Here is a 16,677-nt window from a genome sequence, read left to right on the forward strand (position 1 = left end):
AAATAAGGTATTTTCACCCACCATTCCTAGCATCAGGAGGTAGATAAGAGTATTAGTAAAGAGATGGTACTAACTGTTCAAGCAAAAAGGTAGATCTTTATTTGAACTGGCAGAAAGCTCTTAAAGACAATGAAGTGAATTTACTGAGAATACTACTGAGTTTGACTTACACTGACACTTATGCCTAGCTGTTACACCTTCTGAAAATCAAATTATCTTTCTGTAGATCAACTTTACTCATTTCGAATTGCAGACAGACTTTCTACTTCTGGAAAGTGCTCTCACTATCTTGCTAATTGTTCTCATGTTCAAAAAAACACCAACTTTCTCTAAGGAACTTCATTCAAAGACTTTTGCTCTGATTAAATTAGTTCATTCACCCCCCAAAATGATCACCTTCCCTTCTTCATATAAATTGCAAGGATAATCATGGTAAGTCTGAGTTACGAGCACTGGGAGGAACCTGTCTGCGCCAGTTTGATCTTGAATTCATGGTGTGACTACTTTATAGCGATGTGTATGCTCAAGCTTTCCTTGAACCCTTCAGCATGTTTGGCTAAGCCTTAGTCTTTAGAATTCCTACAACAAACCCTGATGCATTAAAGATGCATCTCTAAGCACTAAAACTCTAATATTTGGTACAATAAATGACATAAAGAATTGCAGCCAAAGGCAAGTACAAAAGTAAGCAAAAAAATTAGAAAAATATTCTGTTAAGGTCACTACAGCAGGAGGAATATTGGAAAGAGAATTCCAATGATAAAGTTCAGTGACTTTTTGAAGGCACAGGAGCACGTGTACACAGCAGAACAAAAGCAGCAGATTACTGGACAAACTTCACATATGGAAGGTGAAAGACAACACTGCAGCAGGCTTTGAAAAGTATTCTTTCTAACCTTTACAAGAAACATGAGATACTGATAGAGAGACTACCCACACTGTATGATTTTGATACCAGTAATAAAATAACTGTGGTTATTATTATATAGCTTTATTGCATCACAATTGTCTTTTCGTCAATTTAACAGCACAGTTGGTAACTGCAGGTTAGTTAAAGCCTTGCACTTCATTTTTTGTTTCTCAAAAAGCTGTTATATTGGAAAGGCTTCAAACCGTTGAGGTACAATCAGTTCTGATGTTGATTCAAGTTTAAAGAGAAAAGTAGGTGTGACAAGTTAGTAAGGAAGCTTACTGCAAGAGTGCAAACATAATCACTCTTTCATATTTAAAACTATTGCATATATTACTTTAAAACCAAACAGTTTAAGGGTGGTTTCACAGTGCTGCTGTCTGCCTGAACACTCATAGAACAAAGATGTTAGAGGTCACAAATGTGGTAACAATGCTTTTTATTTTAAATGTATTTTAAGAGCATGTGGATCTGTTTCAACAGCCAGTTCTGTTACTTCATTTTTCAACATCATGAATGCTTGTATTTCCTGAAATAATGCATTCAAGGTCTGCACTTGATTTCTTTAAAATAGATAAAAATTTCAAATTGAATCTACACAGTATTCAAGTTCAAGGAAGCTAATTGAAGCCAATTTAGCTCTTCGGTTTCAGCCACGTTGAACACTGATTAGTAGGTACTGCCAATTAGACAAGGTCTGTATTCTCTATCACAACTGTAAGTCTTCCATCCCTTTTGTCTAACTACCTACCTTCTTGCCCTTTAAAACACTGAAGATACTTTCCAGTGACTTGTGTATGCACTGAAGGAATTCTTTACCATTCCTAGTTGGGTAAGACGAAACATTGCAACCTATCCAATCATCATGTACTTGATATCCTACTCCATAGCCATCAGGCACCACTGGGCCAAATCCTCCTAACTGCACAGCCGGGCTAACTAATGTGCTTGTAGAAATTATGTTGTAATTAATTCGAGCATAGGCTTGGTCTTGATAGAAATCAGGCAATGCAATACCTTTGGATTGGGCTAAATAGCGCAACCCAAAGAGATGTCGGTCAAATCCCTGACCTGTTAAAATAAAATAACAAGTATTAGAGATATGACTAATTTTTGTAGGAAGTAAACTCACTTTTTACATAACACCTTACTTTTAAGCCACAAAAGAAGAGGTCTGAAGAACTGAGGTTTTTTTTTGTATTAGCAAGAAACACTTTTCAGAACCTAGAAATTTTTCTGCACTTCTAATGCACCTGTGCTGAGGAATGAGGGCTTGCTGTTGTACTGCTAGCCTCAGCCAGGAATCATGATAGTAAATAAAGCAATGTTAACAGGCAATTTTAATAATGCATCACATTCTTTATCTGAACATTTCCTTTTTTTTTTTCTTTTTTTTTTCAAAAGAGAAAGGCTTTCCTAAAATTTGTGAATCTAAAGAAGATCTTGCATCAACAGGAGGCACATTTTAGACTCTGTGGGGTAATGTTCAATAAAGTCTCACTGACTTCACTGAAACAGTACAGCAAGTTATGCTTCTGGGAAGGTCGATTCGAAATAAAGCATTTAGAAAAATACCAAGAGTAGCACAGCCAAAGAATCAGTTTGCTTTGGAAGTTGTTAAAGCCTTTATACCCCTGCAGGGATTAGGCAGCAACTCTTCAGTCATAAAGCCGAAGTTCTTAGTTGCCTTGGAGAGTATAGCATATATTAAGTATTAGTGCTTCAAACAGCCCGGCTGCTTTAAGGACAAAACTACAGTAAGAAGGAAATCTAGACATGTTAACAGGGAACTAGGAGCACAGAGGCATCTCCCCCTAATCAAGAAATGAGGGTCATGGAACACATTTTAAACTGCAGCTTTCTGTTACAGTTAAGTTTGCATTAACATCAGACCTACATCGAAATTTAATTATTTACTTGTGAAGTAAAACTTTGATAGCAACTTCAACAAACATTTTAGTGCAAAAAGAAAAGTGATACATTCCTACTCACCCATAGCAGCTTCTTTTGTCAAACGGCCATGGTATTTGGAGCACTCCACAATCAACTTCTGAAGCTCTTCCGTGCTATGTTTGGACAGTTCCCTGACAAAAGCCTCCGAACACTTCTTTGTATGAATAGAGGCAGGACGGATAGTTTCTGTGCGACCATGTTTGAAAGCTGCAGTACTACAAGATTCATATGTAGCAACCGTCTGATTGTATTGTCGAAGGAAAGCCATCTGGAAGGCGAGCTGAACCACAGCATCTGGGCTCACCTTCTTCTGCTTTAGAAGTTCCTTGCCCCCTTCATGGAACTGAATCATATCAATAGACAGTGATTCTACACTGGCATCAAACTTCTGCTTTGCTTTGGTAATTCCTGCTTTTAAGGCATCATTCAGCTTAAAGTCAAGTTTCTGCACTGCTCTGGAAGAGTCGACGGAAGCAGGCTGCGACTGAGGGCTGACAGCTGGTACTTTGGTACTGTCTTTAAAGACTTCGTTCTGGAATCTGAGCACAGCCACACCATCACCCCAGGAATGTTCAAAATTAATTCCTGCAGTGCCATCTTTAGCTATGATAAGATTAAAGGATTTGTCATACCAGCGGTTAGCACCATCTCCATGCAACATAGTATGGGACAAGTGCACAAAGTCTTTAATGGGAAAATCATCTAAACTTAAACAAAACAGAGCAGTGTCTACTTTTTGAAGAGCTTCCTCATTGCCGCTATCCAGTAGATTCTTTCTCAGCAATGCCCAAGTATCTCGGTTTTCACTGGTGAGGTAGCCAAGTGGGAAGTCTGGGACTGGACTGTTGTCACTGAGGATGTATTTCAAGTGTGCTTGTATTTCTGAAGGTTTCACCATATTTCCATCTCTATCAATAACATCAAATACATAAAAATTCCCTTTTCTCATTACCAGCAAGTGTTTTGCCTTTTCATCTGTCAAAAGCTCATCTCTGTTGAGTTTAGGCAACCGTGTAGAATTGAAAAGCCTGAAGTACTGAGACATATCTAGGGGGTATGCATTGACCATGTAGGCACCAAACCAAGAAAGTGAGGAAGGCACAAATCGAATAATTTTCTTAAAGAGCTCAGTGTCACTTTTTTCTGGATTGAGGTGAAAAACCTCAGGTTCAAGATAACCAGCCCTGAAGGTCTTCATAAAACGCACAGCAGAAACAGTCATATTCGTAGCTCGTATGAGTTGATCATTATACTCAGATTTTGGGTCAGGATTAAAAGACATAAATGCATTAAAATTCAAAACAACAGGGTCACGTGATTTTAGGTACATATCAAACCAGGGACCTGGAAACAAGAGAATTGAGAAACAGGTCAGAACATAAAAGCAGTGTACTGAATCAGACCAGAGGTTCATGTAATCAATATCCCGCCTCAAACAGTAATCATTAATACCTATTGAAGTGCAAATAAACTAGAAAAAAATGTGCAGTAATTCCCTCAAGGACTCTCCCAATCTCCAATTACTAGGAGACGTACTGCTGGCTAACTGTAAAAATACTGTATTTGGAGCGATCCATATGAAGATTCTCAATGTCACCAGCACTGAGGGAAAATTTCCATGTTTTCTGTATATCTCAGTGATAAACCATAACTCCTGTGATATGCAATGCAGCTCCCTGGCACTGATTTCATTGAACATCTCACATTTAGACTACAGCACGCCTTTAAACTTAAACTACAAATTTCTTCAATTCTCTATCACTGAGGGCATGATTCTCTTTATAATCTTATCTTGAGCATAGAGAAGCCTTTCAGAGAGATCTTGACAAATTAGTGAGCTGTGCAACCACCAAAAATATCAAGTTTAAAAAGAGCAAGTGCTAGATTCTGCACCTGGGAAGGGACAACCCTGGATATACATACAGACTGGGAGACAAGAGGCTGAGGAACAGCCCCACAGAAGTGGATCTGGGGGTTTTGGTCAACAGCAAGCTGAATATGAGCCAGCAGTGTGCCCTGGCTGCCAAAGGGCCAGGCGTGTCTTGGGGTGCATCAGGCACAGCACTGCCAGCTGGTCAAGGGAAGGGGCTGTACTGCTCTGCTCTGCACTGGTGCAGCCTCGAGTACTGTGTGCAGTTCTGGGTGCCACAGTATAAAAAGGGCATAAAACTATTAGAGAGCATCCAAAGGAAGGCTACAAAGATGGTGAAGGGTCTGGAGGGGAAGACACTGAGTAGCAGCTGAGGTCCCTTGGTTTGTTCAGCAGAGCAGGCTGAAGGGACGCCTCATGGCAGCCTGTAGCTCCCTCATGAGGGAGCTCTGCTCTCTGGGGACAGCGACAGGACCCGAGGGAATGGCATGGAGCTGGGACAGGGGAGGGTCAGGCTCGGTTTCAGGAAAAGGTTCTTGACCAACAGGGTGATCGGGCACTGGGACAGGCTCCCCAGGGCAGTGGTCACAGCACCAAGCCTGACAAAGTTCAAGAAGTATTTGGACAAAGCTCTCAGACAGCTGGTTTAGTTTTTGGGTGGTCCTGGGTGGAATCAGAAGTTGGACTAGATGATCCTTGTGGGTCCCTTCCAACCCAGGATATTCTGTGATTCTGCAATTATTTCTGAGGCAGAGTTTCCCTTATTGTTTTTCCTCATTCCTATCCCTCCCTTCCTGGCAGCATTCCTCCATCCACATTTGCTGTCACGCATTTTCACCTTTTTCCTCCTCCTATCCACTAAAGCAAACAGCACTGAACAGCACTCTTGATACCGATGCATTACAATTGGGTTCTTAAGCTGGCAATATGATGAGGTTCAGCCTGGAAAAGAGGAGGCTGAGGGGAGACCTCATCGCGACCTACAGCTTCCTCACGAGGGGCAGTGGAGGGGAAGGCACTGATCTATTCTCTTTAGTGACCAGCGATAGGACGCCTGGGAATGGTGTCAAGCTGCAGCTGGGGAGGTTTAGGTTAGACATCAGGAAGAGGTTCTTCACCAAGAGGGCTGTTGGGCACTGGAACAGGCTCCCCGGGGAAGCAGTCACTGCACCAAGCCTGTCAGAGTTTAAGAAGCGTTTGGACTGTGCTCTTAGTCACATGGTCTGAATTTTTGGGTAGACCTGTGTGGTGCCAGGAGATGGACTTGATGATCCTTATGGGTCCCTTCCAACTCAGGATATTCTAGGTTAGAAGGGACCTCAAGGTTATTATTCCAGACTGAGAACAGACTTCAGAAAGAAGAATAACATCTGACACCTACAGGTTTTTTACAGTCTCATTTCATCACATGGTATGTCAGCATAGCAAGAAGCATGAATGTGACACAAATGTTTTTTGTCTGTGCTGTAATGAAGGGAGGCCATCATAGCTCTAAAATGCAATCACACCTCCACATATGCTTATGAGTAAAACAAAAATCCAGGAGGCATAGCCACAGGCAGCAAAGGATTGTTTTGTGTTTGTTTTTTTCTTCTTCTTCTTAAGTAGCATCTATTTCATCATTGTTAACAACACTGAACTCGTTAAGTTTTGGTATTACAAGTTGTATGGAAGCAGACACCAGAAACAAGTGGATACCAAGTTCATCTCAAGGCAGCCGATGAATGAAAGATTATTATTTCAAGCCTGGATCATTCCCAAGTATAAATTTCTAGCTGAGTTCTAAGAAGGCCAACAGGTAACTCAAGGATCTGTCATAATTTTAATTCTAGATGAGTGTAACTGGCACTCATTATGATTTTAAAAACACATTCCACATCATTATGTAGCCTTTTAACCTTGGACTTGAAAGTCCAGCATGGATGCAACTATACATATTTTCAGAAAACAATTTAAAGTAGAACAGGTCTTCTATGAGGCCTAAAAATAATAACTAAACAAAGAGGAAAACAAACACCCTGTATTTCATTGACACAAAGCAGAAGCATGCTGGTTAGCCTTGACAAACACCATACAGTTAGCACCAGTTAAAACCCAGATACTGTACAAAGTGAATAGAACGCATAAGCTAATAAACTGACTAGCAGCTTATGTGAAATAATCTGGTATTCTCTACAGAGTTTGTGGTTGCTGTGCAACTTGTTAAGCTAATACCCTTATGGGCACTCTCAATAGACAGTGAGGGCAGAATTGCATTCACTAGACAACATGTAAGCTTCAACTTCCTTAAGTAATTGAGTATTTCCACCTCTGTTGCTATCCATCCAGTAATTTCATAAGAAGGCACTTGTATTTGGAAGCCAGTGGAAGCAACAAGGAAGAAGAACAACCTAAAAACTCCATGCATACTCTCCCTCTCTTAATTTGTTTTCCCTTATTCTCATCTTCCTCTTTCTGTGTATCTCTTTTTCTTTTGCTCTTTAAAAAAGTATTTTTGTTTTGTTTTGGTTTGGTTTGGTTTTGGTTTGTTTTTTTTGGGGGGGGGAGGTTGTTTCAAGTCCAGAGCACTGATTATTTCTGCCTTCCAAATCTTAGTCATATTTTCTGAACTCCCTCAAGGTTCAGTTTTATTGCTAAGTAACTTAGAATTATTTGAAAATGATTGCTTTACTTTCCTTAGGGGAGCTACTGGTTAAGCTCCTCTATTAACCTATAGTAAATAGATAGCAATGAACACAATACAAAATAAAAACCATAAACTCAAATTTACACAAAGCAACTCATGAAAAACTAATCTTTAATATCTATCCACCTCTTGTATCAGCATAATGAGAGAATTTTCCCAAGAAACTATCACTACAGAATACTCCTACAAAGTTGCCCATCCTACATTTTAAGATCTACCCTTACGAAAGTATACCTAACTTCTTGCCGTGACCTATTTCCCATCTATTTCCCTTTTTATGATGGCAGTATAGAATGCAGAGTGTTCCTTTAGAAAAGACCAAACTAAAAATAAGACTGTATGTCACAGAGAAATCTTGTTTTCAGCAAAGTAATCTGATTTCAGAAAAATAATTTCATCTGCATAATTAACTTGTAATAAAATATTATCTTTGTGGTTGACCTCTTCCTTCGACAGTTTTTTTTTGTTTTAACTCCAATAGCATCACTGTTCTTTCCCATCCCTTTTGATTATATTTTACTAGTGCCTTTGGTATTTTCTACTCTAAAAGGGTATTTTTGCTTTTCTAAAAGGGAAAAATGTCTTATAGTACTTAACAAGAATTATAGTCCCACATCCTGCAGAATTCTGGCATATTCAAGCTACATGAAGAACCTTCTTCATTCCACCAGAGACTCAGAATTTGCTCAAATATTGTCACAGGTAGAATACACCAGATGTTATTCGAAGTTAATGAAACAGAGAACTTAAGCTTCAGCCTATTTTATTTGCAGCATTATGAGCTACGTATTATCAAGTACAATGATCTAAAGGCTCCTTCAATATCCAGTTGGTCAACATACCTGTGATGTAACTAGTATGCTTGTTCTGTTTGTCTTGAGCAACTAATTGCTCATGCAGCTCTCTTCCAATCCCCTTTTCAAACTGATGAGCAAGTTCTTCAGTTTTCCTACAGCAATCAATAAAAGATTTGAAGTTCTGTCATAATTTATATTTTTGATATGAAACCGTGGCTTTGAAGCAACAAATGGTAACGCAGTATGTGTATCTTGTTTGTCCGTACCTGAACTGGTCATCGTTTAAAAGAGGTTTCTGTGCATTCAGATATCTCTTAATTGTATCTTCTAGCTTGGGAACCGGCAGTCTGAAGGAAGGGGAACAAAAAGAGATACACACTTCATGAGTAACAGCACCGATTAAGACTCAGTTTCTTACACTGTAGTCTTTTCCATCTTCTTTCTTCCTTATCCTCCATACTATCTAAATAGTTTAAAAGTTTCTTCAGTAAGAAGAAGAAAGGGAATATACGGACATACATCCTCAATGCATAAGCTTCTTGTGAGAAGGAAAACAAGTTAAAAAAAAAAAAAAACTTGACTGTCCTGTTTTAAAGTTATTGCAGTGAAGGGTGTTAGTACCTCGTAAGCAGCACAGGGTCACAAGGTGCACCAAGGGGAAGCCTCTGTTCAGGAGCATGGTGCAGCTCGGTTGGCCACCTCCTGTACCGGACTACCGCTCACTGCTGGGTGCTGAACATTTCCTTACAGATTTCCTACTCAGTACCTTTCTAAGCCTCCTCTAACTAGAAAGTAACTCCATTACACGTACAGGGATTACTTTCCAATCTCAACTTTCGAAAGTGACTTGACAGTTGTATCTGTGCTTTAAAGAACAAAAACCATCCTTCTCCACGGAGTTTCAGGAAGAGAACACAGAACACCAGAGCCAGCCAGAGCAAGCCGCCTCCCTTCCCTTCCTTTCGTGCCCTTTCCTTCCCTTCCCTTCCTTTCTCTTCCCTCCCTTGCCCTCTCCTCCCAGCAGACACCCCAGGGCTGCGGCCCTGCGGCGCCCGACCTCTGCCCGCGTCCCCGCCGAGCCCGGCGGTACCTGGGCAGGCTCTTCTGGTAGTGCATGGTGGGCACGATGCTGCGGTGCAGGTACTCGGCAGCGCCCGCGCTGCTGTAGCCCCGCCGCAGCAGCAGCAGCTGCCGCGCCGCCATGACGCCCGCGACACCCGCCTCACCCGCCCCGGCCCCGCTCTGCGGCCCGGCGGCGGCGGCGCCTCCACAGCTCCGGCCCCAACGGCTCCGCCCCCGCAGCTCCGCCCCGGCCGCGGAGCTCCCGGCCCGCCCGCGGGGGGCAAATGGCGGCCGGGGCGCCTGAGGGAGGGAAGGGGTCTTGCCGCGTTTCTCCGTTGGGGAAGTGTGCTGTCACGATAACAACATCACCTCAGTTTTAGGAATTGCCTGCACTGAGCTTGCAGTGTCAGTTCAGTGGTTTCTTACCACATGTATTAATAAAAAATTATGGGATTCTCCTGACACTTAAGATCACCTAATATGATCACATATTATGGGATTCTCCTGACAGCAGCACTCTTGTCATATTGACCCTACTGTATTCAGATCCTGCTTGCAGACCATGGTCTGGTCTCATGAGTTTTTGACTCACACATGAGCACGTAGCTACAAGTACTGCATTGCAATCTAAAATAAAACAGTAAATACCCACATTTGTTCTCCTGTATGGAATATTTTCCATAAAAACACTGAATAATCTTAGGATAACCCACACACTACAGTAGAGTTTCAGTAAGTGCAGCATGGTGAATGGTTACAGTAGTGTAATTGTATCAGATACTAGCATAAAAATCAGTGTTGGGCTGAATGCAGACATGACAAAGGAAAGGAAAGCAATCCCTGTGGCTTAGTCTGGTAATCCTCTGAAAGTAAATTGGCCCTACTCTAATCAACATAGCGGCAGGAGAAAAAGTGAAATCATTTTGCTTCCAAGATAATCAATGCCAAATGCCAGAAGGTCTCTTTGCGTGTTTCAGTATATCAGCCTTTTCTGATCAATACGTGGCTCTTAGGCTACACATTCTGTCTTTTCTTGGTCTCAAAAACAAAATATCCAAGCCTGCTTTAGTTAATGAAGTTCAGTTTTACCTGGTTTGCCCTGTTGTGATAGTCCAGTTCACAATGTTACCTGCTCTGTCCTGCACAGGAAAACGGTGCAGTAACATTACTTGTATGCATTTGTATGCATGAATTACATTGATCCCCAAATCCCAAACCAGGAAGACCAGGTAATGTACTCAAACACAGCCTTCCTTCCAAGAACATCGCTTTGTTTTGAACCAGTCTTGTTTTAGAAATACTACTGCATTCTGTTCTAATTTTCCAGAGCCCCCTAATCTTCTTCCAGGCTCTTAATGATGTAGTCGATAATAGGCTTATTGGTATTAATTTGGAACAATAATGCCAGCTGTTTGCTTGGTGGCGATTGGCAGAGGGGTGACCTTGCAGGTCAGCTAAGCAGAACTGGAAATGCTTTGATCTGATCTATACAGAGCTAGGTCTGTCCACTCCTACAAGAGGAGTGAGTGAATTCTCTCTCCGTGGGATGCTGATTCTTCTCCAAATTGCACGGAGGACAGCATGGCAGTGGCTTTTGATGCAATCCTCGCTCGGGTCAAGGATGTTTGTAAAAGAAATGGTTTACTCATTCTCTCAGTGCTGTCGGTCACCGTGGGCTGTCTTCTCGGATTCTTCCTTAGGACGAGACGTCTCTCCCAGCAGGTATGTGTGGCATGGGTGAGTGTATCACTGCAGAGAAAATATCATACTTAAGTAACAAAAGACATAGCAACTGAGGAACTTCAGGATGGACTTTCTGAGATAAAAAGCATGAATGTGTATTTGTTAAATTTGTTTAATTTGTTTTATTTATTGATCTATACGCTGCTCTTTGGGTCTTTTCACCCATTCTCAAACATTGTGTATTGCAAAGTGTTCTGGTCTTTAAGATACCTAGTAAATATGACATAACTACATTGCAATGTTGTGAGAATAGATAATAAGTTGAATCAATGTAAAAACAGTATCATATGTTTGTTAGATTTTATATTACCTTGGAACGTGTATGTCTAAAGAAAACATTGGCAATAATTTTCACCATCAGGTGTATGGTGGTACAAGTGTTTATATGCCAATAGTATTTTATATTAATAAATTTAAGATCTCCCATCATTAACAGACCATGTTATTGGTGTCACTTGGGGATTTCTCCTCCTGTGTACTTAAACTAAGCTTTTTTTTTTTTGTTACTACTCATTTCTTACTACTGTATTGGTCTATCAGTGTACACAGGGCAACATACATTGCTGAATGCATTGTTTGAGCATACAATATAAAAATTGTATAATATAAAAAGTTAAAAATTATGGCACTTAGTAAACACAAGAGCTAAAATAATTCTGTGTTCTTCTACCCCTATCTGTAGTCTGAAGACTTTTTGTTTCCAAGCAGTAGCTTCATACACATCTAGCAAAACACAAAATGCAGAATGAAGATATTTTTCAAGGCAACCTATTAATAGTAGTCCCTAGGAGGTGTCCTATTTCATTTTTGTCATCTTTTGCAAAGGAATGAAAAATCCTGCGTGTTTTGTTAAATTACAACACAATATGTAATTGAATGAATTTTAAAATGATCTCTTAAAGCCTATAACCTTTGCTACCTTATATACTAAAGCTTGAGATTTTACCAGTGTTACCTGATTGTACCACTTGACTCACAGCTCTAGCAGGTCTCATGAAGGCAGATAGTCTTTATCTCAAAACAATAAGCATCTCTCCATGTATTTCTAGGAAATTAGTTATTTCCAGTTTCCCGGTGAGTTACTGATGAGGATGCTGAAAATGTTGATCCTCCCCCTGGTTGTCTCAAGGTAAGTGAAGACAGTGATCGTTCCAATAACTTTTAAAGTTTCCTAAATAAGAAATAGGATAGCATACTTTGGTTTTGACTGAATAAATGTTGAAGTGCTGGGAGCATTGCCTACTGCTGTAGATTCATATTGAAAGTAGAGCTATGAACATCTTTCTTTAATCAATAGGAACGTTTCTGCAGTACCTCATACAGGTTTTATTTGCTCAAAGACTAGTTGTTTTTTTAATTGATGTTTTCTTCCTTCCACCTAATGGGAGGACTTTTTCCTTCAAGAGAACTAGAAGTTAAATGAATAATTAACCCATCATATCAAAAAGCCTACCTTAAATCTAAATATTTTAAATAATACACAATGCAAATGTGGATGAAAAATCACAGAATCATACAGTCATAAGATATTCTAAATTGGAAGGGACCCACAAGGATCATCAACTCTGACTTCTGGTTCCACACGGGATCACCCAAAAGTCAGACCCAATGTCTGAGAGCAGTGTCCAAACACTTCTTGAACTCTGTCAGGCTCGGTGCTGTGACCACTGCCCTGGGGAACCTGTCCTAGTGCCCGACCACCCTCTGGGTGAAGAACCTTTCCCTAACACCCAGCCTGACCCTCCCCTGTCCCAGCTCCATGCCGTCCCCTCGGGTCCTGTCGCTGTCCCCAGAGAGCAGAGCTCAGCGCCTGCCCCTCCGCTCCCCTGGTGAGGGAGCTGCAGGCCGCCATGAGGCCTCCCCTCAGCCTGCTCTGCTCGAATCTGAACAAACCCAGTGACTTCAGTTGCAAATCATACACTTTGTCCTATAGGACCTTCACCGTCTTTGTAGCCCTCGTTTGGATGCTCTCTAATAGATTTTTGTGTTTTATACTGTGGAGCCTAAATGAGCACCCAGTGCTCAAGGTGAGGCCGCACCAGCACAGAGCAGAGCAGGACAGTCCCTTCCCTCAGCCAGCTGGCAGTGCTGTGCCAGATGCACCCCAGGGTACAGTTGGTCCTTTTGGCTGCCAACTTAATAAAAGTTAAAAGTTAATAAAAGTACAGTTAATTTATAATCCTCTGTAGTTCTTTTGAAGATTTGCTGCAGTATGATAAATATTGAAAAAAAAAACTGTGTGTCCAGTGAATTACTAATGTATGCATGGTTTCAGCTGGAAGTGAAAGTGATTTCCCAGTATGTTAAAGGCAGAACCTTAAATAATGAGATTTTATCAGTGGCAGAATTAATGATCTAGATCCTGATGCTCAGGGATGGTGCATGGAAGCTGTCTTTGCAGCGGGTTGGCCTAATTTAGCACAACAGTTACTCTCCTGTAATTTTTTCTGTCTTACAACTGACTACAATAACAACCAAATACCAGTTAGACAGACAAAAGCCTTCTCAGCCCAGTGCTGAGAGAAGAGATAAGGAGTGATGGAGAGTAGCAAAGCTAACTTTACCTTAACAGATCTGAGAAAAAAAATATTGTAGTATTTGGTGCCTTTACTTGAAGCCTCAGCTTCTTTCTGGAACTCAATAGGTATGCTAAAAACTCATCTTTCATTTTAAGAGAAAGATAAGTTTCTAGACTTCAGGTCACTGAGAGTTACTGGAAGTAAACACAGTCCAGTGCTAATTTTATTTTTAAATCCCATCTTGGCATCTAACTTTCCACGTTTTTGTACAGAATGAAGCAGATTCATGGTGCTTGCATGTCTGGCACTCCTAATGTGACCATAGATTCATACCTGGTTGTGTCCTACACAGCTAGAAAACATCAAGTCAAAATAAAGGATTTTTTAGAGAAGGTAGAAGGAGAGTTTTCCAAGGAAAACATTATGTCACATGAGCAAGTGATCTACTGAGGACAGAAAAGGGTTGGAGTAAAGGCACATACCTTCCCTAAAATATATAGTCCTTTAGATACCCTTGTGGTGTTTTTTGTTTGTTTGTTTTTGTTGGATTTTGTGTGTGCGTGTGTGTTTTGTTTGTTTGTTTGTTTTGTTTGTTTGATTGATTGTTTTTTTGAGATTCTAGGATGCGAAGCAGCACAGTGGAAAAAGCTGCTCACACAGCCTTTGATAGCTGTAAGTTATTTACAGCTGTATCAGCAAGGAATCTCTGAGCTGTACTGTTAGAATTGATTAACTTGTCTGAGGAAGAAAGAGAACTTAACAGGTTGTCAAAGGGATCTCGGTGCCGTATTACATCCTTTAGCCAGGAGATGGCTCTGTCTAGAAGAGTCAGGAACCACGAGTTGTTACCGGGGTGTTTGCAGTCACTCCCGTGCACTAAGGTCTTGTATATACAGGAGGCCATCCGAGGCTTTTTCTAATAGTGTTGCCTACCCAGAAAATCTCTACTTTCTTTCAGTGTAGTTAATGATAAGCTTATTTTCTTTTTTTTTTTTACACCACATGTATCCTCCACCAGCAGGTAGTGCTTTCAGGACAAACTGATTGTCTGAGACACCCATGCATCACTTTGGTTTCTCAGGTTCTGAGAGCTTGAAATACTCAAATCTAATGTCAACGTTTTTGTGCTCTGCACTAAGCAAAAACACATCTAAATAACTAATTTGACGAGGAATTTTAACAAATTTAAAGCCCATTCCTCTAAGTATGTTGTGTCTGATACAAGCAATTGTATGCTAATAAAAGTTTACATTTATTTGAAGGTTCATTTGGGGATAGTAATAAATATTTGATACTTCTGGGGGGTTGTTGGCTGAATTAAATACGGTATGCTAAATATAGAACTGTCTGTCTTTAAGGGGATTCCTGTCCATAATGCCATCAGTTCTGGTAATCCCTTATCCTTCTGCTCAGATTCCTGAGTGGGTCATTGTTACTCATGCTGTTAAAGCCTGGTATTTAGTTAGGAAACTACTCCAGCATAGCACCCTTTTACCCATATTATTTTTTTTCAGTTCTCTGATTTGGGGAAAGCATTGGCCTTTTAACATCCCACTAATGAAAAATATTGCTCTTGCTGTTTTAATGGAATTCTGTTCTTGTTGAGCTCTACTGTGCCATACCAAATTTTGTCTATTGGGACTTGTTAGTTATATTTGAAGATCTGAAAACTGTAATAACTACATAAGAGGCTGTGGAGATCCACTGGGTGCACACAGATGTGAACTGGCTCAGCCTATGAGCCAAACCGGGCAGACCTGCACCAGCTGCGTGCCGGAAGCCTGTAGCCGCATTAGCATGGCTCTGTGCCCAAACTTGTATGAGAAGGGCTGGCGCGGCTCTATGGCTTCCGGACCAGTCTTGGCAGCTCAAAGTGAAGACAGAGGAGTCCATGTCTGTCTGTAGTTGTCTGCGCAGACATACCCTAAATAACTTCAGAGCGATAGTATATTCTTTGGGAGTTTGTGGTTTAGTTAAAATAAGACAGACCATTAACATGGGTGAATTGTTTCAGGCACTGCTTGGCTTGCTGTTAGTGCTTGCTGTTAGTGTAAACGAGACTGATAATACACCACAGACTGGAGATTATTTGTCTGTTTTATTACTAAAGCTTAAGAGTTTGCTTGGGATGAAAAATTTTACCCAAACACTCAGAGGCCACTACTGAACTTTGTAGTCTGAAATTTCTACCATGAATGTAAATCTGTGGCTGGTATGGGCAATACCATGCCTATTCAGAAAGGAGATACAAATCTCTAGAAGGACATGAAATGTCTTCTTTCTTATAATTAAATTTAAACCAAGTTGCCAGCCAAAATTCATTCACTCAATGATACTGGTTTTGCATGAATGACAGTATGTGCAGTGCTATTTCTTCTAATCCATTCCTGGTCCTGAGAGATAATTTTTATATTATCCTGAAAAAACTCACATAGTTTAACTGAGGATTAAATGGGAAAGGATAGATAATGTAAACTTCTCATCAGTTTTCGCTTGGGTCTTTTCTACCACATATGAATTAAACTATCCTCTCCAGTCATTCTTTGCTAAATATCAGTCACTGTTCCTATGCTTATGCAGTTGCCGAAATGGAGCTTAATCAAGTGCAATCAAATTTAATTCTGTATTATCTAGTGAGCTGTTGAGGAGTGGCTGCAAAATGCTGCCCACAGTTCACTGAGGAGCCTCAGGAGTTCACAGAGGAGTGCTCAGAACAGTGTTTTGTCATGTCCTCAGAGCACACATATTTTCTGGTATAATTAAATTGCAATTGGAAACACAGGGCTTTTTCTTCATATTATTCAACTCTGGAATTTTTCCTCTGTTTTACCTGTGTTACGTTGCCTATAGAAAAATATCAGCACTTTGGAACAGGTCTTCCCAAGAGAGGGTAAATATTCTGTTGGGTTAGTATGGGAAAATATGTGGGATGCCTGAATGGTAACATAAAGTGTGTATAGCATCCCATTTCTGAATTACCTGTCATGTATCACTGTCTTGGAAATAAAAACAGAAATACATTTCCCTCCAGTGAGAACAAGCTGTTAGCCCTCTCCTAGGATATGGCATCTGCTGTTTTATTGAGGTTGGTCTAGAGATGGGACTGTTAAGGAGATGACTTAAGGGGATAAATACGT

General features: G+C 40.6%; 2 protein-coding genes across 2 annotated transcripts in view; one reads left to right on the forward strand and one right to left on the reverse strand.

Moving 5' to 3' along the window:
* Positions 1–76: 76 nt before the first annotated feature.
* Positions 77–9,504, reverse strand: CPT2 (carnitine palmitoyltransferase 2). Its single transcript, XM_084290783.1, has 5 exons — positions 9,307–9,504; positions 8,483–8,563; positions 8,262–8,368; positions 2,903–4,207; positions 77–1,981 (listed from the first exon to the last, which is right to left on the reverse strand). Exons 1-5 carry the CDS (start codon positions 9,417–9,419, stop codon positions 1,650–1,652), a joined length of 1,938 nt encoding a protein of 645 aa, XP_084146909.1. The 5' UTR covers positions 9,420–9,504; the 3' UTR covers positions 77–1,649.
* A 1,355-nt stretch (positions 9,505–10,859) lies between these two features.
* Positions 10,860–16,677, forward strand: part of SLC1A7 (solute carrier family 1 member 7) — a gene marked incomplete at both ends in the record, with an annotated part of 47,529 nt that continues 41,711 nt past the window's right edge. The window contains 2 exons of the mRNA XM_084291110.1: positions 10,860–11,000; positions 12,071–12,150. Coding sequence (XP_084147236.1) covers positions 10,860–11,000; positions 12,071–12,150 — 221 coding nt within the window. The remainder of the gene's footprint in view (positions 11,001–12,070; positions 12,151–16,677) is intronic.

Source organism: Netta rufina (assembly GCF_964035555.1).
Source record: "Netta rufina genome assembly, chromosome: 8".
Lineage (NCBI taxonomy): Eukaryota > Metazoa > Chordata > Aves > Anseriformes > Anatidae > Netta > Netta rufina.

What these genes read in the sequence shown, in the direction of transcription:
- CPT2 (XM_084290783.1), bottom strand. Translation starts at nt 9,419, where the DNA reads ATGGCGGCGCGGCAGCTGCTGCTGCTGCGGCGGGGCTACAGCAGCGCG. An exon ending in TTAAACGATGACCAGTTCAG is followed by an intron (nt 8,369 to 8,482) that starts GTACGGACAAAC and finishes TGATTGCTGTAG; the next exon opens with GAAAACTGAAGAACTTGCTC. An exon ending in GCATACTAGTTACATCACAG is followed by an intron (nt 4,208 to 8,261) that starts GTATGTTGACCA and finishes TCTTGTTTCCAG; the next exon opens with GTCCCTGGTTTGATATGTAC.